This window comes from Pelodiscus sinensis, chromosome 6 (genome assembly GCF_052426305.1).
Source record: "Pelodiscus sinensis isolate ZL-2025 chromosome 6, ASM5242630v1, whole genome shotgun sequence".
Classification (NCBI taxonomy): domain Eukaryota; kingdom Metazoa; phylum Chordata; order Testudines; family Trionychidae; genus Pelodiscus; species Pelodiscus sinensis.
In genome coordinates, this window is record NC_143057.1 from 23,559,303 (window position 1) to 23,587,280 (window position 27,978).

At 41.0% G+C, this 27,978-nt stretch overlaps 1 protein-coding gene across 5 annotated transcripts in view; it reads left to right on the forward strand.

The window, feature by feature from the left end:
• The first annotated feature begins 818 nt into the window (after nt 1–818).
• FREM1 (FRAS1 related extracellular matrix 1) overlaps nt 819–27,978 on the forward strand; it is a 118,409-nt gene continuing 91,249 nt past the window's right edge. For 3 of the 5 annotated variants that reach the window (XR_012904626.2, XM_006117829.5, XM_075931549.2), the window contains exons 1-5: nt 819–1,249; nt 16,370–16,876; nt 22,457–22,551; nt 25,390–25,691; nt 26,202–26,398. Coding sequence is in view for 3 of the 5 variants with exons in the window: in XM_006117829.5 (XP_006117891.3) it covers nt 16,646–16,876; nt 22,457–22,551; nt 25,390–25,691; nt 26,202–26,398 (825 nt within the window). In the remaining 2 variants the exon portion in view is untranslated. The remainder of the gene's footprint in view (nt 1,250–16,369; nt 16,877–22,456; nt 22,552–25,389; nt 25,692–26,201; nt 26,399–27,978) is intronic. The other 2 variants (XR_001367860.4, XM_014570840.4) reach the window with 1 other exon arrangement.

A 27,978-nucleotide genomic window follows, 5' to 3' on the forward strand; every position in this document is an offset into this window, starting at 1 on the left:
CTCCCCACTTAGTTTGGTCTTGCACCTCGGAAGTCAATGTGATTTTTTGCAGGTGGCTTCAGCAGGAGCTGGATCGATCTCTGTCTGTATTGTTGAATTTCATTGCTCAGGTGATGAGAAATGGCATCATTCAATGCAGTTAAGATTAGGCTTGGCTTCCGAAAGAGTGGGCTAGGGATCCTCAGCTAAATGAATCCTCTAGTCCTCTCCCACTTCCCACTCATTATGTTGTGGGGTGCAGGTATTGCACAGACTTAACATACCTTTGTGATGGCTGCAGAGCTGCTTTGATGCCACTTTCAGCCAAGGGGAAGGATCTTTCTTCTGCACAACTCTTTAGCACTAAGTGTCTCAACACCTTTCCAGATTGTCCCAGTGAGCCTATTCTCCTTCCATTTCCTGTAGTTTCATATGGGAGTGGGGGAATCTGAACTTGTTACTGCTCTTTATTATAATTTGAAAGAATATTTGCAACAAACATGCTTTAATTTTAATATTTGGACTGCAATAATATTTCCACTCTCAGCCAGTTGAAATATTTCAACTCGTGGAAAGGATCTATCCTGTAATCTAAACACATTGCCATCATAATGTACTTGATTTTGATTTTCTAGCCATCCTGACATGAGCTCAAGACCTGCCTGGTTATCCTTTTTTCTTATCTTTATTTGAATAAAGCCTTTTTCTTTCTTGTTTAGTAGTGGAGAAGGGGGTAGGTTGGAGACATTTCTAGGACCACCATTTACAATCAAACTTTAGCACTTAACTAAAACAAATACAAAATAGTCTAACAGAAGCGGAGGTTGGGGGAGGGAAATGAGCAGACAGGAGCTCAGTTCTTCATTCCAGCAGACTCAACAAGCAGCAGAAGGGAAAGATCTGGGGCTTATTGCCAGAGAAACATTTCTTAGTGTAAACATTTGAAGGCATCTTTAGAATGCCCTTATCATAGGGAGCCCGGAAGCTTTTGTACTCTGGAAGTTTTCAACTCATCACCAGCTTGGCAGGCAACTATGGCAAAAAGACTTTTTATTGTGGATTTTTAGTACACAGAAAACTAAAACCTAGCTGACCAGAAAGACTGGAATTTCAGCTCTCTCTCTCGCCCCCTCATTGGATTTTTTTGTCTCTCTCTCTCTTTCTGCAAGCTCCTTAACTCAGAGATTACTTGGGTCAGTGACTGACTTTCATTATCCCTCTTGTACCAGTATACTCTTGTCTCCAAGCTCCTGAAGGAATATTGCTACCTGTAAGTATTGTCTCTGTGCCCTTCCTCTCCTATTGAATATATTGTATCAATTGAATGAATTTAGAATTTAGTTGTAGAATTTAATGTTTTTACTTAATGTTACAACAAGGCATACAGGCAATATTTACAGTATTCGGTATGAAAGCTACATCCCAATTTAAGATGCAAAAGAGGCACTAAATATTGGACTTACCAGTACCTTTAGATTAGAAGTGAAAGATTCCAAGTGTCATATTATCTTTAAATGATTTTTAACTAATTGATATGTATTTTTAAACTTTCTTTATTCTACCATCAGCACACTAACAAAGGTTTATACTTTTATATTTTGTTACTTCTACCTTAAACTAAAGGGTCTGGCTATATTTTTTAGCAAAGTTTCTTTGAATGTGTTTTTTTTTAGTGAAACACACTAAAAGAGAGAAATGTGGTACCAAAACTTGAATGTGCTTTTAATATTAATAAAAAGGCAAAGTAAAGCCCTTCAGATAGATATATTTACTTTAGCTGGGAGACTCTGAGTTTTTAAAGCATATTTTACAGATATATTTTACCTTGCAGTAGAAATTTTGAGTTAAGTTTTGTTTGCTGTCTTCTCTTGACCTGAATTCTACAGATGTCATTTGTAATATATTTTAAAGAAATGCTTCACTTTTCTCTTCCTACATTGATAAAAAACTAATTCCAAAATTCAGCTTTCTGGTTGTGTCTTGTTTAACTTTTCTCCTCAACATTACACAGAACATTAATAAGCCATGCTGCTGCTGATAATTATAATTATAAACTTTTTGGAATTTATGATCTGGGAAATTCTATTAACTGAGTCAATTAACTGATTCAATGCTACTGGATGGGTACAATGAGCAAAATTCATCTCCAATGCTAATCATGTACAGTACCCAGTATGTGCATATGAAGCACTGGAACTTGACTGTGATCTGCTGCAGCTGTGCTTCAGTAATATAAGAGCTCATGTCTTAAGTCACTTGTCCTCTGTCTTCCATTATGAACCTTCCCTATCATTTTTAAAGGTTTTCACCTAGTACTTAAACACAGAATTAGAGCTTCTGCTCTGAATTCTTCTTCTAATTTGAAGTAAAACCTTGCTTTGATGCTAATTTAGTGTTCTGTGATATGAAAAAGTCACTGTATGAAAAAGTTGGTGGGAGCATGATCTTTCGAGTTTATTTTTCCATGTGGACATTGTAATGCTGTTTAATTGCTCCCCTCCCCTGCCTATGCAAAAACAGTGACCCCTCTCTTAAGGAGAAAATGTAATACAAGTAGCTTAGAAACCAATTACTTTCTTTCAGGGGATGAATTTCTGCCCGGATAAGGGAGATACTCTTTATATTTTAGGAACTTTCCCAGAAAATGAATTTCCCACACTATTATGCCCATTAGCTATGTTTAGTGTATGGAATGACTATATGCTGATGATATACAGAGTTATGGAGACTTGGTTTGGATTCTAATCCTATATCTGAGACTTTTTCTACTGAGAGGATTTGTGCTCTATGCAGAAATAGACAAGTAATACAGCAAAAACAGGTCCATAGATACATTCATTTAAAAATAAATTAATGCCTCAGTTATGTTGTATTCAGTTTCTGCAAGAATTCAAGTGATCCAGGTTAATAGCAACCATGTTCACGGCAAGTGAATTTCAGCATTCACACCAGAAGTGAGCTTATCCAGTGAAGGAAAAGAAACGTGATCTGACCAATCACATCTGAGCAACACATTTAAAATGGTCATTTAAAATAGTTATGATCAAATGGTCAGTATTAGTTGAATGATGAATAAAACTAGAGGAAATAGTTCTCTGCTTCTAGATAGACTGTGGGCAGAAAGAAAAGATATTGTCCACTGGGAATTATTCACTTTGCTCTATTTAGCATGATTACAAATGATTCTGCAATGGTCTCATTTTGCACAAGGATAACCTTCTCTCATACATATAGCTGTCTGTGGAACCAGTTATTGTACCTAGGTGGTCAGTGCAGATGGCAGCAGCTCCTTCACAATTTGCCACATGAGATACTAAGGAAGATTCATTTGCCTTTTATGCAATTAGGTGAAAAACTTGACTAGGCTGAATCAAATGTTTTATTTTGTCTATAGCTGCCATTATTGTGATGGCTGTAAGCAGCATTTCAAAGGCTCTAAAAGCCAGCTGTGAAGATAAACTGTAGGTATTTTTCCATCTTATTATATATAAAATATTGATACATTGCTAAGGAGTGATGTGTTACACTTTTCATTCCTAAATTACCACATTTACAAGCCTGAATTAACTCTTATGAGAGAGACTATACATGTTAAAAATAATGCACTCACCTTTGTAGGTTAATCAGCAATTGCAATTATTAATAGCAATACCATGCATGTATACAGCATCTTTCATTCAAGAACCTCAGATTGCTTACAAAGAAATGTGTTATTCCTACTCCACTGGTGGGGAAAATTAAGCACAGAACAGTTCAGTTACTTGCTTGAAGATCACACACTAAGGCTGTGTCCAGACTCAGGGGTTTTTTCGAAAAAAGTAGCCTTTTTTCGAAAAAACTTCACCTGCGTCTAGACTGCAGCCGCGTTCTTTCTAAATTAAATCGAAAGAATGCGGCTTTTCTTTCGACGGTGGTAAACCTAATTCCACGAGGAAGAACGCCTTCTTTCGAAAGTGCTCTTTTGAAAGAAGGCGTTCTTGAAAGCAAACAGGCTTTTTAGAAAAAGAGCATCCAGACTCACTGGGTGCTTTCTTTCGAAAAAGCGGCTTGCTTTTTCGAAAGTTCCGCGTGCAGTCTAGATGCTCTCTTTCGAAAGAGGCTCTTTCGAAAGAGGCTTGCAGTCTAGACATAGCCTAAGTCAGTATGAAAGTCCAGAACAGAGCCCAAGTTTCCTCACTTCCTGCTCAAACCACTAGATGACACTGCCTCCCTCTCTTTATGGGATACTCGCTGATGTTAAATTCAAGCATTCAAAAGCTGATCTTTTTTAGAAGGTTTGAAAATTCTCAGTTAAAATTTTCCTCCAACTACTGCCTCCCCGGCTACTTCTCATATGTAGTGATAGGAAGTTCCCTACAACTTCAATTTTAAATGACCTGTCTGCTGTCTGTCTATTATATTGCACTCTTGGGGGGATGAGGGCCACCCATTTATGCACACTCTCGCTCTCCAATGTTGCATTTCCCTTTAGGAGACATTTGGTAGCTCACCTTCCTGCTTTTGTGCATCAAGACATGGTAATGCTGTAAATGGTATTCCAGGCCCCTCAATTTATAAAGCAAAACACATAGCCTGATTGCAAAAAACCCAGAGTGCCTGGTATCCCTCCCTCTTCATATTAATTGCCAGTTTTACACAAAAGAAGAGGGGGACCATACATGCTTCAGGATTTCATAACTCTTTTAGTATGTTGCAAGGAAATTTCAGTGTATTCTTTAGTTTTAAAACATGGATACCAGCAAAACCACTGGAGAGGATACTCGATTTTATCATCAAAAGTGAAGTATGGCGTACTGCCTGATAATGCAACATAGAATAAGGTAAAGCGAAAACTCATTTACCTCTTACCAGAGGTAAACAGTAAAATAGCTGGTTATGGAATAGTTGGGGAAATGTTTTAACTGGTAATGTTCAAACTTTCCAAAAAGTTTGATGTGTGATTGACTGAATTCCTCTGTTCTCAAATAGAAGCATAATGTTCAGGGCTCGTGCTCCTATTTGAGGACAGAGGAATTCAGTCAGTGCATAATTCCACAGGGCTCAAAAAAGAGGGAGGGAGGATAACATGGCAAGTAATATTTTACCAGTGACATAAATTCTACCATAAGCTGGAATGTGTAGTTTCCTTCAGACAGCTATCAAGACGATACAGCTATTTATTTGTGCATGGTATTCGTGGTAAGGGACCTATAATTCCTAATAAAAAATATATAATTGTTTAACGGTGTAGGTTACATTCAGCGCAAGGGCTGCCCTCTGCTCTAGGGGAGGAGTCTGCCGGCAGCAAAGCCTCCTCCCTACGCTCTATACTGAAGAGCCTGCAGCGCGGGTAAGCATGTAACCACTGAGAATTCTCAGCGGTTACACGGTTATCTTATGACACGATTTTTAACATCCCTAGAAGAGACCCAGTAACATAGATTCAATTTTACCTTCTCAGCTTCTTATGGGTCAGTTGTTTTCTTCTGGGGATAAATGAGAAGAGTCTAGAAGCCTCCTAGGGAATTTTTTTATGTGGAAAATATTTACAATATTAATGCAGTTCAACCCAACAACTAATTTCCAGCTGAAGAGACTGAAATGCATTAAGAACTGATTTTAATTGTTGGTCTCTCTAATTGCAGAATATGAAATGTCCCTTTTAAACAATGCAGTCTCTAGATCTAAGTTTTATAACTCTCAGTATGAACAAATAAATATACCACTTTAAAGAGAAACAATGCGCTAAAAGGAACTGCATGGAAGACAATGTTTTAAGGAGAGACAGCAATGGACAGCACATGTTGGTTAGTCTCAGTCAGAAACTATGAGCTATTTAACCACAATGCCTTTTCAACAATGCACTGTTAACTGTACTGGGGTACTGTGTGGTTTTTGAAGAGGTCTGCGTTATTGAAATAAAGTTTAAAGGATCCTGTTCCTGATGGAGGAGAGGGGCTCACAAGACCTTTTTAGGACTTGTCTGCACCTGGAGAAGCCTAGAACACCTGGTATGGAGTATGTATTGTTAAATAGCTATTCCATGTTAGAACTCTGTGTGGACACAGTGATGACACTTAAAAATGTTCCAGTTGTTTTAGAAAAACAATATTTGTAATTGGATGTCTTCAGTAATTGCTAGGATAAGGAAATTCCATGAACAATGAAGCAACCTTATAGGTGTTTGTCTCAGGAAAAATGGCAAGGCCCAGAACCCAGCTATTCTGGAAAACACATTGGGTGCGTCTAGACTGGCAAGATTTTGAGCAAAAGCAACTGCTTTTGCGCAAAAACTTGCCAGCTGTCTACACTGGCCACTTGAATTTGCGTAAGAGCACTGACATTCTAATATAAGAATTCGGTGCTTCTTGTGCAAATACTTTGACTCTTCCACTCAGGGATAAGCCCTCTTGCTCAAGAATACTTGTGCAAGAGGGCCAGTGTAGACAGGCATCTTAATTTTTTGCACAAGAAAGCCTGATGGCTAAAATGGCCATCGGAGCTTTCTTGCGCAAAAGCGCATCTATACTGGGCACGGATGCTTTTGCGCAAAAGCATCCATGCAAATCTAGACACTCTTTTGCAGAAATACTTTTAACGGAAAAACGTTTCTGTTAAATGTATTTCCGCAAAATCATGCCAGTCTAGACCCAGCCATTCAGTTTCATCCTCAAATACTGTAGGTTTGTCTAAGCGCAGCAATGTTTTTCCCCGGGGACATGGGCATGCATGGCATTGTGTCAGGATGTGATATGAAGTAAACTGAGTATTTCAGTAAACATAAAACAGGTTAAGTGTGGATGAAACATAGGGGATCATTGGCATTTTTGGCATTGGCTGCCTGTTGTATAACCCAATGTTCCACTGATGATACCTGATGTTACAGGAATTAAAAGGAAAATCTGTTTGTTTGTAGTCAGTCTCATAAACACCAAGAACACAAGAAGTGACAGGAGTGACAGCCCACTTCTTCCGGAGTTTTGAGTCAGCTGAAGAAGTGGGCTGTGCTCATGATACCATCTACATGTTTTGTTCATCTATAAAGTGGTACCAGACCATTTGTTATTTTTAAGTTTATCCTGTACAGACTAACTCAGCTACCCCCTGAAGCTTCTATATATACAATGTTCACTCTTATTTCAAGATAAGCTGCAATACAAAAAGGGCAGGTCCTTTCTATGTCTAGGTTCTTTGATGTAGATCAGAGTGGAAGTGGAGGGATATGCCAGGAAGACCTGGATACATCTGAAATAATTTTCTGTCTGAGGGCTGTTTTCCCTGTTTGAGAGAGAAGATTGCTGTGAAAGAATGATTAAAGCATCATGCACTGAAATAGCTAAAATCAAAGGACAATAACTTTTTCAAGTAACAAACAAAAGTTACTTACATAGATAAGGGCTATTTGAAAAAGAAAAAAGGGGGTATTGTTCTCTAGCATCACAAAATTCAATAAAAAAAACTATGCTAAGTATCTGGTTTCTGTATGGCCTGTAATCTGTGTTTGTGGTGAATGGGACTAGTACATTTAACAACAACTTGCCAGAATTGTGCTTGTGGTAATTGCATGTGACAGCTACATAATTTAAGAGCTCAGAGTCCCTGCCTTTGCCCCTGGCAAAGTTTCAACTAGAGTAATAATCTGTTTCTTTCCTAAAGCACTGTAGGACTGATTTTGTTCTTTAATTCTCTTTTTTTCTAGTGTGTATTTTTTCTACCTCACATTATTTTTTCTTAATATTGTTCATTACAAAAAAACCTCCCAAACCTACTTTTACCCCATACTAGCCACACAACACACTCCTTACCCTCCCCCCTTTAAAAAAATACAATTGCTAAGTGAAAACTTCCAGGCATCCAGAGATTTTGTCATGCACAGTGCAACTCTCATGGCCTGATCCAACTCCCTCTGAAGTCAAGGAAAAACTCCCACTGATGTCAGACCCCAGCAATTAAAGGTCTTTTACAGAGTATTCTGTACTCTAATTAATTGGAAGCCATTGAGCCTATTTCTGATTTTACTTATGGTGGTTTTACACCAGTATAAGGCCAATGAAGTCAATGGAGTTAGTCCTGATTTGTATCAGATTAACCATGATTACAATTAGGCTCAGAATACACAAAGATAAGTAAGCGCATGCAGGAATATTTCCTAGATTCTTTTAAGGTGCACATTGGTTATTTAAAGACCATCTTAAATCCTGCCATTTGATTGTGCAAAGGGATTTAAGACATTATTGGGGCAGATCCTCCCCCAAGGACAGGTGCTCAGCTCTTACAGACTCCAGTGAGAGTTGCACAAGTATATCGGAGGACACAATTGAGCCTTATAAAGTTTCCACAGCGTTCAAGTTTGTAAGGAAGTGATATTTCACTACACTTTTCTAGTGCTTGGAATGTGTATTTCTAGCCAAGTAACACCTGGTAGCATTTAAGAATGGCACATTTTTTTAAAGGAACACATTGTTTCAAAATAATGTTTGGGCTGAGGATGATTTGCAACAAGACATCCTGCTTTGAGATGATTTTGTCCACTGATTGCTTGAATGACTTGCAATAGTAATTCCAGATTTAAAATTGACCATACTCTGAATGGCGGATGTTAATCTCAAGGCTCTCACTCGAATATTTTTCATTTTTGTGCTTTTCTATAAGGGAAAGGATTCCTTATATCCTTCCATTTTCAGCCATCATGTAAGTGACTGAAAAAAACCAAGGCTCCCATTCTTAACAACTTAGAGACAGCATGGTCATGGACAAGGGAGATGATGGCGGGAGCCTATGGAGGGAATGTGTATGTGTGCACTGATGTAAGAGTAGTGCTTGCAGGCACAAGTGGTTAAAACTGGTCCCTAACAGACAGTGACAAAAGGGCAACAGATCCATCTTCAAGCATTTCAAAGAGAAGACACCTCCCCTAGGGTATGTGTAGGGGAGTAGGGGTGGGGAGGGGCTGACTCTGCACCCCTGCAAGGGATGCGGCCTCAGGGAGAAGGGGTGGGGCTGATGTCAGCCAGCCCTCCGGGTTCCTGGGCCATAGCGTGCCCTCATCCCACAAAGCCACTTGCAGCACTTGGTGTGTCACTCCAGCACTCTGGTGGCAATTCAGAGAAGGAGAAGGAGGGCTAATCAGATTTGAGCAATATTTGCCCATTCCCCCTGGAAAATGAGAGAATGTCTTGACTTTTTTATGGAAGGGGGCAGAGTATGTGGAGGGTTAAAGTGTGGGATGCTCGGGCCCACTGATGGGGGCAAAGGGGGCAGCAAGAGCCTCCCACCCCTTCAACCTCCACACACTCTGCCTCCCCCATGCATAAAAATGTCAAGACATTCACTCATTTTCCGGGGGAATGGGCAAATACTGCTCCAATCTGTTTAGCCCGCCTCCTGCATGTGCACACCTTACTAATTGACACAGGGCAATTAATTTTGCAGAAAGACAGATAAGAGCGGCCTGCTGGGTCAGTCCAAAAGTCCATCTAAGTCATTATCCTGTCTTCTGAGAGTTGCCAATGCCAGGAGCATCAGAAGGAATGAACAGAACAGGCAATCCTCAAGTGAGCCGTCCACTGTCACCAGTGCACTGCAGCACAGTTTCACAGGTGATTAATTAGGCCCACCCAGTTAGTGAGCTCCCTGCAGGGAGCCCTGAGCTTCTGACTGGGGGAGTCTGATTAATCACCTGTGAAGCTCTGCTGCCCTGCAGCTTAGAGGGAACACTGACTGTCACCCATCTCCATCTGACAAACGTGCTTGTGCCGTTGCCCTGCGTTTATGGGACAACGTCCAGGGGCACAGAAACTAGATTGGCTCATTCTTACACTGATTCAAGAAAGGCAAGTAAGTCTGACATGGGTTGTGGCCCAGGCTCTGAAAATGCTTCTTATGTGGCGCAAGAGTGGGCCCTCTACTTCTGCAGGCTCACTGGGAGCACAATGCCATTTTGTTCCCAAACAATATCTATGTTTATCTCGTTCTCCTGTTGCCCACGCTCCAATTCCCTCATGTCTTGCAAAATCAATAGTGTCGGGTTCTGTTAATACTTCAGGGGACACCTCTCTCAGTTCATCCCTGTGCCAGAATGCATCTTGTCTGTGGATTGAAATAATTATTTTCTGTGTGAAACAATGACCCTGTTCGGTGTTAGGAAGCACTAAGCTACCGGAGATGCCTTCCGTTGGGACAGATGTAAGCCTGTGGGTCTGGTCCCTTGCAATCATGGACAAAGTGCTACAGAATAATTAATGTCCCAGTCAAAGCCTAAAATCAGTAACAAAATGCAGGACAATGTAGCACTTTAAAGACTAACAAGATGGTTTATTAGATGATGAGCTTTCGTGGGACAGATCCACTTCCTCAGATCAAATAGTGGAAGAAAATAGTCACAACCATATATACCAAAGGATACAATTAAAAAAATGAACACATATGAAAAGGACAAATCACATTTCAGAACAGGAGGGGGATGCGGGGGGGGGGGGGGGGGAAGGGGGAAGGAAGGAAGGTAAGTGTCTGTGAATTGATGATATTAGAGGTGGGGAGAGTGGGATGTCTGTGAGCTAATGGAATTAGAGGTGATAATTGGGGAAGCTATCTTGGTAATGGGTAAGATAGTTTGAGCATTTGTTCATTCCTTCCCGGAGAGTGTCGAATTTTAACATGAATGACAGTTCAGAGAATTCTCTTTCAAGTGCAGATGTAAAAGGTCTTTGTAGCAGAATGCAGGTGGTTAAGTCACTGAGGGTACGTCTAAACTACATGCCTCCGTCGACGGAGGCATGTAGATTAGCCAGATCGGCAGAGGGAAATGAAGCCGCGATTAAAATAATCACGGCTTCATTTAAATTTAAATGGCTGCCCCGCTCTGCCGATCAGCTGTTTGTCGGCAGATCGGGGCAGTCTGGACGCGCTGCGCCAACAAAGAAGCCTTTCTTGATCGGCACAGGTATGCCTCGTGAAACCAGGTTTACTTGTGCCGATCAAGAAAGGCTTCTTTGTCGGCGCGGCGCATCCAGACTGCCCCGATCTGCCGACAAACAGCTGATCGGCAGAGCGGGGCAGCCATTTAAATTTAAATGAAGCCGTGATTATTTTAATTGCGGCTTCATTTCCCTCTGCCGATCTGGCTAATGCATGTAGTCTAGACACACCCTGAGAGAGTGTCCTTTCTGGTTAAAATGGCAAGAAACTGTTTTTTCTTTGTGATCTTGTCTGATATCTGTTTTGTGGGCATTAATCCTTTGGCGAAGTGTCTGAGATGTTTGTCCAATGTACATAGCAGACGGACACTTTCGGCACATGATAGCATAAATTATATTTCTGGATGCGCAGGAATATGTGTTCTTGATTTTATAACTCACTTGGTAGGAGCTACTCTTCCTACCTCAATACCCGCTGTGTTTTTAAGAAATCAGAAGCTTATCTGTAAGTGGACAAAGGGTTAGAAGGTGAAAGCAGTCCCGATTCTGTACAAATGCCTCATTAATTTGGCACTGGCTTGCATAAATGACAACGTTATGCTCCTAATGCACAGTCTTCTGTCTTTTTGTAGTCAATACACAGCTTTACATGTGACAGTGTGACAGCACTGTGAATGGTCAAAAGGGAGGTAGGAAAGGCCATGCTCGAGCTGGAATAGTCTCTTCACCTCCCTCTGCAGACTTCTATCTTCCAATCTAGAAGTTTCTCCTCAAAACTGAAGCCAGGGACTTATCTCAGTTCCTTCTTCCAGCGTCCTCGAGCAAGAAGAGGATATGGAAAATAGAGACGATCCCTAAGGGTATGTCTACACTACCCCGCTAGTTCGAACTAGTGGAGTAATGTAGGCATACCGCACTTGCAAATGAAGCCCGGGATTTGAATTTCCCGGGCTTCATTTGCATAAGCCGGGCGCCGCCATTTTTAAATCCCGGCTAGTTCAAACCCCGTGCCGCGCGGCTACACGCAGCACGGAGTAGCTAGTTCGGATTAGGCTTCCTAATCCGAACTGGCTATGCTCCTCATTCCACGAGGAGTACAGCTAGTTCGGATTAGAAGCCTAATCCGAACTAGCTACTCCGTGCCACGTGTAGCTGTGCGGCACGGGGTTTGAACTAGCCGGGATTTAAAAATGGCGGCGCCCGGCTTATGCAAATGAAGCCCGGGAAATTCAAATCCCGGGCTTCATTTGCAAGTGCGGTATGCCTACATTACCCCACTAGTTCGAACTAGCGGGGTAGTGTAGACAGACCCTAACAGTGGCCACTATAGTCTCCATTAGGCTTTAATTGCTATTTATAGGTTGGGATGTGATGCCATTCTATGGATACTAGGATTACAGCTGATATAGTCTAATAATCCTGGCATGGCAAAATACATGCCAAACTTCTATAACAGGTATCCAGACTACTTCTTAGTTACATTCATTATCTATCTCTGTAGTGCAATTAAATGCCTCATACTGCTGCCCTTTACTCAGTGATATCCAATGTAGGAGTAGGCGAGTTATCCCATTAAGGATTTATATGGCTGGGCTCCTGGGCTGTAGTTTCTTATCTGTGGGGATGTTGTCTCCTTATATTTTACCATAAAGCACCATGTACTGTAGAAACCATTCTGATTAGTTACTAAATTAAAATCCAAAGAAATGTTGAGGTGGATTATTAGCTGCTTAAATAAACTGCAATTAAGTATATTTGGGGGAGGGGGATTAGGGTTCTTTTAGAACACTTTACAAATGTACATAGCTAAGAATGGAGAGAATATATTTCTGTTCATTTCCTGAATAATTGCCCTTATTATGGTTATTTATTTTTGTCCTGGATTGCCTTTGTTTGCATGTGTTAGGAATTGCTGATTTGGAAACACCACTTATAGAAACGACAAATCTGGGAACTGGTTACCCATGGTTAAATAACATTTTATATGGACTTTTTTCTTGAAGAGAAAACAAAATGTATTTAAAACATTATAAACAGGTCAGGAACTTGAGTGTGAATCAAAGTTCTCTGCCCTTCTTGGGCAAATGAAACTGTTGTCTAATGATGCAATATATGAAGAAAAGGAAGACACTGGATTGTTTTGCACTTATTGGGACCTATGACTAGAAAAAAGGCAGAGGTACTATATACCAAGTCATTTTCAGTGCAATATACAAAAGCTTGACCTTGTCATTCTTAATATACGGCACTGTTGAATTGCAGACTATTTAAAGTACTATTCAACAACATTAATCAGTTTGGGGTACATCTAGATTGCAGGGTTTTTTTGGGTATATCCTGAAAAAACTCTGTCACATGCAGGGAACGCGTTTGCTCTTCTGCTTTTTTTTGCGGAAGCACAGACACGCTCCTTCAGAAGCCCTGTGTTCCTCGTCCCACGAGGAAGAAGGCATCTTCTGAAAGAGGTTTTTTTTCATGAAATTTGACCCAGTGTAGACGGGCCAAATTTCAGAAAAGCCTCTTCTGGAGAAAAAAAAAGTGGAAAAAGGTGTAGTCTAGATGTTGTGATGGTCTCTACGTGGCTCAGCAAATTACTCACCTTCTTGAAGTCAATTCCAGACCAACTGTAAATTAGTACAATTCTAAGGAAGTACACCAGGTCTGAATCTGATGTGGTAACACTGTTTAAAATCCAAACCGATGCCTGCATACTTTATAAATTTATGCTGTAACAGATATGTGCCACCTAAGTTTTTACATTTCTCATATGTCAGATACCACTGTAATTTGGAACTTCACATCAATAGAAGGTGTTGGATGATAGGATCTGCCTAGTATGAAAGCACAGAACTCCACCTTTTGAACCAGAGAAGTATCTCTATGAATTGCTAGCTATATAGGGCCTATGACATGCAGCTGAGCAGTCTGATTCTATCCAGTTAAGGACAGCACACATTAACTAATTACTGACAATTTATTTACTGCACCATTGATTGGAGCTCAGCAAGCAAATACTGCAGAGCATGCTGGATGCAATATTTCAAGTATAGTAGGAGGCAGTCATTGGGTGTTATCATGTGTCTCACGGTTACTTGGGGAGATGGTCCTACATCATATTGTGGTGATGAGACATAGCGGAGAAGAAATATGTTTGAAATGTGTTTCTGCTCCCAGTCAGGTCAATAGCCAGATACATGTTTGAATAAAAACCTCTTATCTTTGTATGGGACAGTGGTATAGGGAGGTGGATGAGGCATATTTTTGGTGCTCCCCACCCACATTCCTATTCAGATTTGACTAGGCTGGGAAGTTGTGGGGTTGCAATACAAAATGGGGCAGGTAAAGAAGGCCCTGATGCTTTACCTTACCATTAACACATTTCAAAAAATAAATGGAATCTTGCATAAAAATGGATTTCCTAGTGATCATCTGTCTTTCTCAGGCTTTGTCTAGACTGCAAGGTTCAATTTGGAAAAAGAAATGTAATTCGTGGTATGCAAATTGTGTATCTTTTTCCGCTTTACTGTCGAAACAGGCTTTTCTGAAATTTGGCACGTCTACACGGCACCAAATTTCAGAAAAAACTACTCTTTCAACACATCCCTTATACCTCGTAGAATGAGGTTTATAGGGATGGTGAAAGAGCGCATCCGCTTTTTCAAAAAAAAATTTCGGAAAAGTGGACACCTTCTTTGAACACGGCATTGCTTTTCCGGGCTACCTCTGGTAACCCGGAAAAACAATGCAATCTAGACGTAGTTCTAGAGAGTAGAAGTGTCTACTGTTGGTATCATTTGTCCGGGGGTTTTATGGAGGTGACTATTGATTTATTTAAGTTAGCTTTTCAGAATGGAAAACTTCTTTAAGGTAGAAGCAGATCTCCTATCTGACCTAGAGAGTTTTGAGGAGAGGAGAAGTGTATTAGCAGGTTGTTAGCCAGGAGTCAAAGCTTATGTTCCATGGCTGTCACTTTTAGCTTTTTCCAGAAATGAAGAAGATCAAAGGGCAATGGCTAGAGTTTCAGTGGCCAAGTTCTGTCATAGTTGGAGTTTGCTGAAATTGACCACAACTGGTCAATTCTAGGGTTGCAAATATATGCTAAAACAAACAAAGAAAACCCAACCATGCTATGAAACAATCAGGTATCTTTTCTGAGTTGAGGTTTAAAGGGTTCAATTATGTAATCAGGAGCCTAATATCAAGGATGTGAGCAGTTCCATTGAAGTCACATGGCTTAAAGCTAGGCATATGCTTAAATACCCTGCTGAATCAGGATCAAAGTGAGTGATCAGCCTTATGCAAAACCATAGTGATTAGTATGTACAATTGTAGGGAGCAGTGGGGCCAGTATACCAGGAAAAACCTTAGCAGGAGCTGAACTGTTACCTTTAAGGAAGGAAATGAGGCAATGAGAGGTATGTAGTTCTAGATTTTTATCATTTTGGGGGAAAAACAACTGGTGGCAGCACAACTGTGATTAGTTTGGACATTGTATATAAATAGAGGGTGAAGGTATTAGAAAATTTCTCATAGAAACTTAAGGAGTGTCTATAAGGGCCTGTAGTTTTACCATCATGGAGATATTTAAGAGGTTATCAGATTTTATTAGAATAATGTAATTCTCTAAATGTTATGAAACGTCTTTAATTTGTCTGGGAAATTTTAATGTCTGATTCTGGGTGTGAAGGAGATGCGGGTCAACTAAGCCCCTAGCTAGATAAATGGACTGTGACATTAGAAAGACTGTTGTTACTCAGAATTCAGCTGATTTTTAACAAGGTTCTTCATTCAAAGAACCCCAAGCAAAGTAAATTTACTGATACTCTGTTTATCCACCTCAGAAGGATGAAGGTTAACTCTAACTAAGCTCTTTAAGAGCCATCAGACAGTTTTTATTTCCTTGCTGCAGCTCCTCTTGGCTGGAAATGGCAAACTGCAGCCAATGGGAGATGAGGCTCTGTGCCTATGGACGTTTGGATAAACAAAGCATCTTGTGGCCCACCAATGGCTTACCCAGGCGAGTGTGCAACCCAACTTTGAAAATCCTTGTAGTAGTAGATTTAACAAATAGAAGGTAGCTCCAATACCCTCCATGCAGATATACTGAATCTAGGAAACTATTTCTATCTCCATTTGTAACCTACTTAGCTATTGTCTTAACACACTACTCAGAACAGAATCCAGTTCAGACTCTCATTGTGGCTCTGCAATGCTAACAAGAGTAAAAAGTAGTTGGATGTAGGATTCTATACACACTCAAGATTCAATGTATGTATATGTACAAGTTTGCAGAAACAACTCAGAATTCATAGACGTGAATTGAGTGAGATGGTGCCATTTCTAAATAGTCCATTTTTTGACCATGACTACACTTAATATTGCCTAGAGTCAATTTATTTTACTGTTTGACATGAACTACAGTTGTAGAACTTATAAGATATCTCTTTGCCTACCTGTTTCATACTACATTTTCCCTCTAATTTTTTTTTTTGCAGGATTAGCAGACATATAAAGCACCCTGAAAGCGCATACATCATTTTTGTCACAATTGGTCAACGAATTTTATTAAAGCCCAAGAACACTCTGAAAGGTGCCCTTGTCCAAATTTCAATCACACGGGCATATCTTAATAGAAAATATACAGTACGTTATTGCCTGCGACTAAAGCTGTTTCCCTTAATTATATGGTGAAGTTCTACGGTAGAACGAAGAGACAATCTCTTTTGTTTGGGACGTTTACTAGTTGAAGGCAACTGGATTTCCCTAAAAATATGAAGCCCTTTGAGATTACCTGTTTATTTCCACTGCTCGCTGTTATCCTGAGATGCATCTGCTCCTCCTTTGTCAGCGTCAATCTTGGGGTGAAAGTGATGAAGGGCCAGTCTGTCTTCCTGTCAGAAGATGACCTGCAATTTTCCATCCCCAGAGAGAAAGATGCTTGCAAAGTGGAAGTTGTGATTAATGAGCCAATAACACAGAGGGTTGGGAAACTAACTCCACAGGTATGTAGGGTCAGAATTTTACTTCAGTGTTGTTTCTTTAGTTGTGTGTGTCTTACAAGATGTGAAATAGTTTTATTGTAAAGAGCAGTCATCTGAAAGGGTGAGGTGGTAATTAATAGACATACTATTACATTGCCTTTGTGAATGACATTTAATTTTTCATTAAAAAGAGTTGGATGGATGAGAATGTTATCACTAGTACTGCAAACATTTTGTTTATGAATACAGTAACACCTGCACGTGAAGGTAGAGTTGACCAGTATCTGGTTTCCACTGTAATGATCTTAATCAGCAGGTCTTTCAAAACTTTTGTTAGAAGTCAGTGTGTAATCTACCAGCTGCTTGTTTGTGTTCAGTGAGGAAAACCAGTGTCCCCAGGGTAATGCATAGAAGGCAAAAACTCTTTATATTTTAGTCACGCAGTCGCTACATAGGGAGCAATTAAAAATAATCATCACATACATTAAGCACATTGAGTGCAATGTTATTTGTTCTGCTTCTCAATGACCAGATTACTAACAGATGGGAAGTATATAAAAGGATTTCGTTTTTTCTTTACACTTCTAATATGTAGTAACATCAAAGTGTACTTCATGTATCACCTTTCCTCTAATCTTTCTGGTAAATTTCACCATATGAGTTTTTTTAGAAAGAAACTCTTGGTAATAAGCATGGACGAACTGGCATTGATAAGAGATGAATAAACACAAAACAAACCATAATCAAACTTTATTTCCTACTAAGATTTGAAAGGGTAGGGTTAACTTTAATATATGCAGTCTAATGTATAATCTCCTTGCTTCCTGATTTTAGAAGCAGAAGTAATAAACTCCCCAGAGAAATATCACTTTCTTGAAGTATTTGTGATCTGGGGAACAATTTTTTTCATACCAGAATTGCTTAACTAAACTGAACTAAAACTTTGAGTTAATTTTTTCCTGTAAGAGCCTGAGCATCTGCAGACTGTAAGGGCAAGTAGAGAATGCTGAAGTTGTGGTGCTGGGCTATTACTCCTCTACATGCTGTTCTCATTACAGCTTCTTTGAGTCATTCTGGTGACCCAAAGGAATTGTAGAACTAGTTTAACTGCACATGGAAGATTCCCCCAGTGTGGAAAAATCCTCATGTGGGACAAAAGCCCTGCATTAGCTTCTATATGTCCTCCTCCTCCCCTGCTCCTTCTCTCCCCCTCCCCCCGTTGCTTTGGACCCTCTGATATTGGAGACATATGTAAGAGAAAAAAGGGGAGTGGCCAATACTTCTCTATGGCTAGGTCTACACTGCAAAGATAAATTGGAAAAAGAAATGCAATTTGCGTACTGCAAATTGTGTATCTCTTTCCACTTTACTGTCGAAAGAGGCTTTTCCGAAATTTGGGGCGTCTACATGGCACCAAATTTCGGAAAAAACTCCTCCTTTGACACATCCCTTTTTCCTCATAAAATGAGGTTTACAGGGATGGTGAAAGAGCACATCTGCTTTTTTGAATTGGATGCGACATTCCTTGGATGTGGCATTGCTTTTCCGGGGTACTGGAGGTATCCCAGAAAAGCACTGCAGTCTAGATGTAGCCTATGTCCTAGTACATCCCCCAGGGCTAGAGTGGCTCTTTGGGGAACATGCAGCTGGGTGAAAGTTTGAGCAGACCTGAAGATGTTGCAACTTACTTTTGAGGACTGCCTCAGTTCATAGGCTCAAGGGAGTGCAGGCAACATAATACAATCTGAGCTGCATCACTAGCCTGAGCTGTGCCAAGCACTAGATTGGAGCCACTTCTCCAGGAGCACCGTGGAATATGATTCACCAGAACCTTATTACTTGGACATCTGGAAAACACAGCCAGCGGCTGTTCTCTCATCCACAGCTCCTTCTCTTCCTTCAGTGACCAGGACCCTATTAATAAAACATTCTACCCCATGTTGATAACAAGGGCCTCTGTTCTACCTTTGCTATTTGGAGGAGGCAACAACCAAAGCAAAGGCTTTCCTCTCCATTCCCCCAGCATCCAGAGGAGCTGGGAGGGCCAACTTTTTGACTGGTGATGGTGACCCTCCATGTAAACAAACAACTGGGTGGCACCCAGAACTGTAGCAGCCTCACTAGGGCCTCCTAGGTCTAGTCTGGAGCGAAGAGGCCTGCTCTACTTTGCTGTTGTATTTGGAGCCACATGGCTTCATCCTCGACTCTAGTCTTTGTCGCTCGTCCTTTTGTGGGAGGCTGCCTGCAGACTCAGGCAGACGTCACTGCAACACTTAGACTCAGTTCATGTTTCCAGTCTGTAGTTTGCAAAACCGTTAAGGAGAGAACCTTCTTTCAAGATGAGAGCTTAATGAAATAAGAGCTTTTAATCTAATCACATGGCTTTGTGAGGCAAAGTCTTAGGCACTGTCCTAAAGTGGTAACTCATCCTGAGAAAAGTTATTAAGCTGGCCCATGGTTGGTGCTGAGCATGCCCTCTGTCCAGGCCCCCTGTGGGGGAGGGGAGCAAAGGCAACACTTGCCCTGAGGCTCTTAGCTACAAAGGTGGAGCTGCCCCCTCCCTTTTCTTGTCAGGGGCCTGTGGATGCTGTCAGTGCCCCTGCCTCTGTCAACTAGGAAATGCTGCAGTCAGATCTAGTCTCTGGACTGATATGTTTTACTGCCATTACAGTGAGTAATGTGCTAGGAATGTGTGACAATTTAATTATAAATTATAATTGAAAAGGAGTTGAAGTGGAAAAAACAAAGCTAGACAGTAATTAGGAAAAGATTTAGCTCTCCTTTGTTTTACTTAGGAAATTTATAGACAATTACAGTTGCCTGTTCATATAAAAGGAAAACATATTAGGAAACATAAAACAGATGTTTCTTTTAGCAAAGCAGATTGTGCCTTTATTTTATTATCACTATCTATCAATGGTAGGAAGCCTGTGTGGAAAGGTCCTTCATTTTTTTAAAATCTCCCTTGTTATCAGTTAAGAACAAGAACTAATGATGTCTTGTAAAAATGTTTATTCATAAGATAAACCTTATTCATCTGGTGAATCACAAAGCCTAACACCAGAGATGCAAGATGAAAACTGGGTTCCCAAACTCCGAGGCCAGATTCTCAACCTGTATTGATCTGTGTAATGCCATGGAAGTGGAAGGGGCTACATGGATTTACACTAGCTGTACAGCTCTGAACTCTGGAGAGCTAGCACATAGAAAGGGTTTAAAAATTATACATTCTGCATATTTGTTGTTTGGGCGAACGGCCCTAACTTAAGCTGAGTATTCTTTCTTAACATCATGCTTTGAGAATTTCAATTACCATAAATTAACGTATATAACCCGCAGGTTATACATGTTTTTACAACTTCCCATGCCCCACTGGGTATACATGTCCATGAGTATACACGTTTATTTTTACTCATTAGAATTGGGTTGGGTCAGCTCTGTTCTGCTGCAGGGAGGGCCTGATGAGCTTCCAGTGCGCCTGTGCTGTGCTCTCCATTCCCCCACCCAGAGGAGGGTGGGTTGCGCCTGGGTGCGGCTGCGCGGGGCCTGGGCACAAATGCGGCTCCCCTTCCACAGGCCGGCCAGCTTGCCTGCGCTGCACTCTCCGTTCCCCCCGCTGGCAGAACAACAGATGGATGGAATGCAGGACCCACGGGTTATACACGAGTGTGGGTTATACATGGATGCGGGTTATATATGCTAAAATACGGTAACACTTTCTAGTTCACTAATTAAAATAATATTTGCATACCATTCCTCTCTATAAAAAGAACATGCATTTCACAAAACTTTGATTCACTTAGTTTGTTAACCAAAGTCATCACTAAACAAAAAAGAGGCAGGTTAAGGTTGATAAAACTGATCAATCCTCAGAGGTATTAGTCTGTATCTGCAAAAACAACAAGGAGACCTGTACTATACTATAATCAGTTAAGTCTATTTTAACCCACCTTTATCTACCTGTAGAACACATTAACCCTTTAGTTACTACATTAAAATATTATTGTCTGATAGGCAATTATTTATGAAAATATTCGAAAGCCCCAGAAACAAATTACAGCTACTATCTGGCTTCAAGACTACAAGAACAACATACAGCAGAAAAGCACAATATATTTTTAATGTTGACAACCTGATGCAATGTAAATACGTTTATAATAGTAAAAATAATGTAAATTCTAGTTTTGTAGTATTTACTGAAAGGAACAAAAGCTAGTATTTTCATCCCACATTAATTAACAGCTATTCAATTATCTAAGGGTTGACCTATTGCGGAATGAAAGAGTGATGCTGTTGAAGAGAGTTGCTGCCTGGGATAAAGATACATGGCATCAGTGAATCTATGTCTTCACATCAGGCATTAGTTCAGCAAAGCATTTGAGTATGTGCATGAATCCATCATTATTCTACAAAGCACTCAAGCAGGTCCCGTTAATAGAACTTAAGCGCATGCTGCTTTGACTGAAACTAACTTGTACTTTTTAAAATTGTAGACTGCTGGTAGCCCCTTGGTGCCTAATATTTCTCTGCTCCTTTTTGCTAAATCTACCACAATTCAGGGCAACTGCACTGGCATTTCCTCTCAGTGCTTCAGCCAAAGCACCCACTCTCAGGCTTCTAGCTCCCCAGCCATTGCCTTTCTGGATGGAATCAGATATGTCTCTCCCTTCTGACTGGCGTCTTTTCAGTTCCCTGTCTTTGCTGTGTGGTTCACAGAGCAGACGGGTTGCCCAAGGACACATGTTTGCATTTCCTTTGGAAATGGTTAACAGATGTAATTTGCTACAATTATAATGAACCACACAATACTTCCTAAGCAAACCTACTCCATTCTTAAACTAAAATATACAAGAAATACACTGAAAACATATTTGTTGACATCACAAAACATTTACAGAGAAGATGTAATAAAAATAATAAATGAACCAACATGCATGCTAATGAGCTTACCAGAATTAACCCCAACCCTGACATGGATTCTGTCAGGAGCAATCCTCCAACCTTGCATCCAACAGGAGTTCTTGAGAATACCATTTTCTCATAATTTCATTTCAAAAGCATCCTTCTCACAGCATGGTTAATTCACACTGTATACAGTTTGGGGGTGTTTGGGATGGAGTTTTCAGAACATGCAGCTCCTACTCAATGGGCATCTTCAAAAGGTTGGCTTTGGAGGGGAAAATGTGCATTCCCCGCAAGATATTTCCTAGGAAATCCACTTCACATTTATTGTTCTAAAAAGACCTTGGATGTTCTTAATGCCTTCAAGAGATGGCATTAGTCTTGTCTTCCTGATAAAGTTCCATATAATTTCACAATAATACCTAATCCTTTGCAGGTCATTGTATTAGAAATATAAAGATGATAAATGTAACTCAGTTACGTTTAACTTTTATTCAGTGAAGTTTGTTCAGGATGTGGATAGTCTGGCACACACTGCACAACAAAAGTGACTCTGTGTTGTAGAAACAAACTGCAGGTTAGAAAGCATGCTTTGGTCTAGCAGCAGTTCAATGACAATCAAAGCAGAACTAAAGAAAGCAACTCTGGAGCCTGACTTTCATGACAGCATTTGCTTCTCTATTTTTTCTACCTCAATAGGTGTTTGACTGTCATTTCCTTCCTAATGAAGTCAAGTATACTCATAATGGTTGTCCAATTTTAGATGAAGACATGGTCATGCTTCGGCTATACAGGTAAGCAGCACTGAAGTATTATTATGCATTGTTATCACTAGTAAAACTACTGTTTTTCCCATGAAGAAAAAACACTCCATGTTTCAGGCAAATAAAAATTCTTCAGTTTATATCTGCAGTAACTACGTAAGCACACCCGAAGGCATCATTAACCAGTAACCCATACCGTGAACTATTTATAGTTTTAGCTGTCAAAATGTATACAAGAAACGCTCTGATGACATATTTGTTGACGTTGCTAAACATTGGGTTATTTGTACAGTAGAGAAACTGATTCTTCGTGTTACTCTTAGTACTGACAACAGCACTTACAAAGTGTATGACATTCTCAAAGTGCTGACATTAAGGGTCAGATTCTGTAACCCTTACCCCCACTGATCAACCTTTTCTTCCACAAGTAATTCCTTTGAGTTCAACAGGATTTCTTGTGGTGTGAGGTACAATTCAGTGTAAGCAAGTAAATGACAATCAGGACATACATAATTCTCATGATTCCCCTTTACATATAATTTTCCTGGATGGAAAACAGAAACATACTACCCCTGTCCTTTCCACTGGGGTTTTAAATAATTTATTCTCTTTTCAAAAAAAGGAGTATATCAAACTTGCCTGCTGCCATACTACCATATTCCTTCTATTAATGGCACTTGGGTTTTCAGATAGGATGGTAATTGGGGCAACACAAATTTTTAGTATATTTATCCTCACAGCATCCCGAAGAGATATAGTACAGTACTATCAAACCCATTTGACAGGTGGAGAACTGAGGCACAGAGAGGCTACGTGACTTTCCAAAGGTCATACAGCACAGCAGAACCTACTAAGACCCTAAACCCCTGGCCACTAGATCATCCTTCTTGTCCAGGCACCAGAGGAATGACAAATGGGAATTAGAATAGATAACAGTGCCCAGAATGAGGGATTCAGGAACGGAATGTTTTCCTTGGAGGAAGCTGTAGCATGTCAGTATTCAACATAGGCTCTGCTTGTCACCTTCTCTTCCTTGGGTGAGCTCCACTGATCTCCTTCTCCCTAAGATCGGAGTCTATTACAGTCCTGTCTCCATTTTGATATTAAAGGTGACAGGTGACATTGTTTATCACATCAGATGTGCAGGTCTAACTTTCATAAGACTATGAGCAGTGTAATGTTAGAGCACATGATCCATCTTCGAGGAAGACAAATTGATGAGATAAGGATATGTGGTTTCTAACTGATCTCATTAGCGTGTACAGAGGAAGCACAGCCAGAGGGCAAGAGCTACGCAGAAGATTTGTGGTTCAGCAGTAGCAAGGCTTGGAAGAAATAGAGTCAAAGCCAGTATTGGAAGAGGAGGAAGCTGAAATCAGGGTGTAGGAGTAGGCAAAAGGGAAAGAAATCCAGTCCATGAGCTTGGTGGAACAAGTTCCTGGGAAGTTTTATTAAACAAGAACAATTTTGAACTGGATCCTGAAATGAATAGGGAATCGGTGGAGTTTGAGGATGAAGGTGGCATGATCATACTTTTTGTACATGTGGAAAGGGGGGGGGGGCTGCAATATCTGCTCCTACTAGAATCTGGGGATCTAAGATTTTAAAACGCCTCAGAGAAGGGAGTTGAAATAATCAAGATGAGGAGGCACTGATAAGTTTCAGCTGTTGTAAATCTGAGTGTCCTAGAGATGGTGTATAAGTAGGTAGCAGTCCCACTCTGAGTTTTCTAGCATAGTACACATTCAGGGGGTAGGATGCAAAGTCACCCATGTGTTTCTGGGAACCCCTTATTGCTTGCTTACATGAGAGCAGCCATAAAATTCCCTTAGCTTGTTTGTTCTCACTGTTTCCTGCTACCCTTTTCCCCCTGCTCTAAATTCTGTATACTTTATGTGGCAGGTCCTGCGCTTCCTGATGGTTCTTAAGAAGCCTCAGAAGCTTGCAGCAACCCTCGCACTGCCTCTCTGTGCTTTTAGAGTGAGGGTTCCCCACTTAATGAGCCGTTTGCCTCATCGGTCAGTCATTAGCTGGGAGGGAAAAAAAACTCTTGCATGGACCAAAAGTCCCCTTTCACTAGTGGCAATTCACCAGGTATGGGGGAGGGTTGGGGGGAACCTGGGCCTGCCCACTTATTCCAGGATCGGGCCCAGGGACCCTTGGTAGCAGCTACTTGGGGGGGGGGGAGTAGGGGAGAGGCTCTTGACCTTATCCCCACCATATAGTAGCCTTTTCTCTGGGCCACTTCCCTAACCCTCCCGCAATACCTTCTCCCTAGTACCTTGAGAGAACAGTACCTCTTCTGTTTTCCCCTCACAGTCTGTCTCTCTGTACTACGTCCTCTGTTGTGGTTCATCCCTCTTTCTCCTCTCCCCTCCTTGTCTGAGGGGAAGAAACCTTTTATAAGGGACCAGCAGGCCCTAACTGGCTGCAGGCTGGCTCAAATGAGTTCCAGGTATCTTCCTGTCTTAATTGCTGGGGCAGCAGTCTCCGGCAGTCTATTCAGTCACCCAACTGCCTGTATACCTGCCCTCCCACTAACTCCTGTAGCCTGCTGTCTTTTGCCTGCCACACTTATAAGACAATCAAATCCTTTATTACCCTGGATTCAAACAAATAGGAAGTACCTGTTGTGGGATGAGTCCATGGAAATAATTGTCCAGTTCCAAGTCAGAGCTCTTAATACCAGGGTGAATCAGGAGAAAAGCCCTTTAGTTCTATTAGGGTCATAGAACTTGACCACATATTTATGTAGCAATAAGGAGATCTGCAGAAATGGGAAATGTCAGAGTTGAGGATAATGCTGAATTCATGGGCAATGGAGGAGGTTGGCTCGACATATTACTAAGCATCTTTTGTCCTTTACAGATTTACAGAAACTGAAACGTTCACAGAAACGTTCATCCTTCAGGTGCAATTACTTGAACCAGATTGTAATATCATCAAAATCAGCTCCAGTGCCCTGGAGGTCCCCGAGTTTTATGGCCTGTCCAGGGTGATTGACAAGAATATGCTTACTTTTGACTATGACAAGAGGACAAACCTGGAGTGCACCATCACACTGGCCTCGTTAGAAACGTTTCTACCAGCCCACGGTCAACTTGTCATTGGAGAACCTCAGCAAGAAGAGCCTCGTGGAGATCAACCTCATAGCTTCTTCCCCAGATCCAGTATGCCATGTTTTAATTGTTTGCTTTAACGCTTACAAAGAGAGGGGGTGGAATACCTGCCACAATAATATCCTTCAGATATATTGCAAAGATCTGGTTCTTAAAATGGATGTGGTGATGCAACTGAGAGAGAGAGAGAGGAGGAGAATATTAGGGATAAAATGGGAGTTAAAGATGCTCAGTTCTCTGATTGGCTGTGTCTTTGTCCAAAGATGGACAATAAAGCTTCTAGGCTTTGAGTCTAGTATTGTTGGATTAATATCTTAGCCAGAATTAAAGGCTTACTTGACAAGAAACACAACGAAGAAATTGAAGTAGGAGCTGGAAAATATCTGTCAACCCAACACAATTATTATTCAGGGAAAGAACGGAGGGGAAAAGGTTCTATGCTGTGTCATGCTGCCCTTTTATGACACTTTTAGCTTAGCTACATTGATTGAGCTTTCTTATAATGTTTATCCAGTCTATTCTTTAAACAAATATTTTACAACTGCTTCTGTTGAATTCTAGAGCACAGGACGAGCCAAAGGTGCAGGAGTGGAAACTGTGTTCCAGAACTGAAGATGATTCAGAACACCAAAATGAGCTGTGAGGAATTTTTGCTGATGGGAATTAGATACCAGCATCTTGATCCTCCTTCACCCAACATTGATTATGTTCCTATCCAGCTGCACCTCACAGACAGCAGAAGCAAAACTCTACACAAGGTAGAGCTTTCTACAGCTGTGTAGCTTCTCATATTCTGTCATGTTCATGACTGTATTTATGTGAGTCAACAACAGGCCAAATTAATGGCTGCCATAAATCCACTGAAGTAAATGGAGTTACAATGGGGACAAATGCTTTTAACTCCTCCTCCAATACTGGCAAGATCTGCAGCTTCAGGGGATGAGGGGGTTCAGTACGCAGGCTGCCTTGGGGAGAGAGGAAATAAACACATGCTTGAATAACTTGACTACCCAGAGAAGCAACTACTAAGCATTAAAAAAAGGGGTGAAGAGGGGAGGGGAGGGATGGTGAGGAATGAGAATAATGATCGTGACACGAGAATGGTTATCATAAACTGAGTAGCTTTGTGCAATAACCTCATAGCGAGAGCCTGTGTAGTGGTTAAAATACAGGAATCAAGGCTTCTATTATTGGCCCAGCTATTGACTACTAATGTGTCTTTCCTGACCAAATCACTTAAGACCAGTTTTTCAGAAGCAGGCAGTAATTTTGGATCCGAGAACTGATTTGCAGGGGCACTGAAACCCACAATTTCAGCTGAAAATCAGGCCCTTGGAAGCTCAAGTTGAGCACCTAAGAACAAGATCAACCCAGATTAGAATTTGGCTTCCACATCCTGGTGAGTCAGTGTCCCCATTTGTACACTGTAGATAATATCGCTTACCTATATCACAGCAGGACAGTGAGCATTCATTAGTGCCAGCAAAACTACTTGGAGATGCTGTCATGAGCCTATCATGGATAGAGAACCCCTTTTCATAGCTAGATGGGGAGCCCAAGTGAATGACTTTAATTGCCCACACCCCAGCAAGTATGAGTTGCAGGTGACACAAACAAAACAGTCCATGGTCACCAAACAAAGTTAAATATAAGCATAAAGGAAAAGAAAGAAACCTGTTAACAGCTTCAGTGAGAATATTGATTCCTCTCACTTCTTTGAACCTCAGCAATAGCACAATCTGCCCCAGAGTCCATCAGGTCTCCATGATTAGTCTTGGTCTCTCCCCACTTCCTTAGCCCAGAGGATCTGTGCCTTCCTTTCTGCAAAAACAGAGGCTCTGTTGTCTGGCAGACCTCTCTCCCAGAACAGGCGGGCTCTTGTTGTCTTCCCAGTTTTGCAACCATCTGAGTGGAGTCTCCTTCTTTGAACTCCTCCTCCAATCCTGGCATGATCTGCAGCTTCCAGGGGCGCAGCCGAAGCAGTTCCTTAATAGTTCATAGGTTCTCAGTATGGGTGATTATGCTGCCCTTCCCATAACATGGCAGGGAAAACCCAACACAAAAAAGTTGAAAACAGGTGGATTAGTTCTTTAGGACTCAGTTCAATAAAGGAAATAAACACATGCTGAACCTTAAGTACAAATTTGCTTAAATACCATTGGAGTACTCCTCTACTATATATTTGAGAGAGTTTGTGAGTCTGTCTGTCTGTCTATCTGTTTGTTCAAGAACTCCTAAACGGTAAGAACTACCACATTCGATATACAGATTCCACTTATAACTTAAAGCAGGGTAAGGGTTTGGATGTGCCAGGAAAATGGGATGGGACTAGAATAGG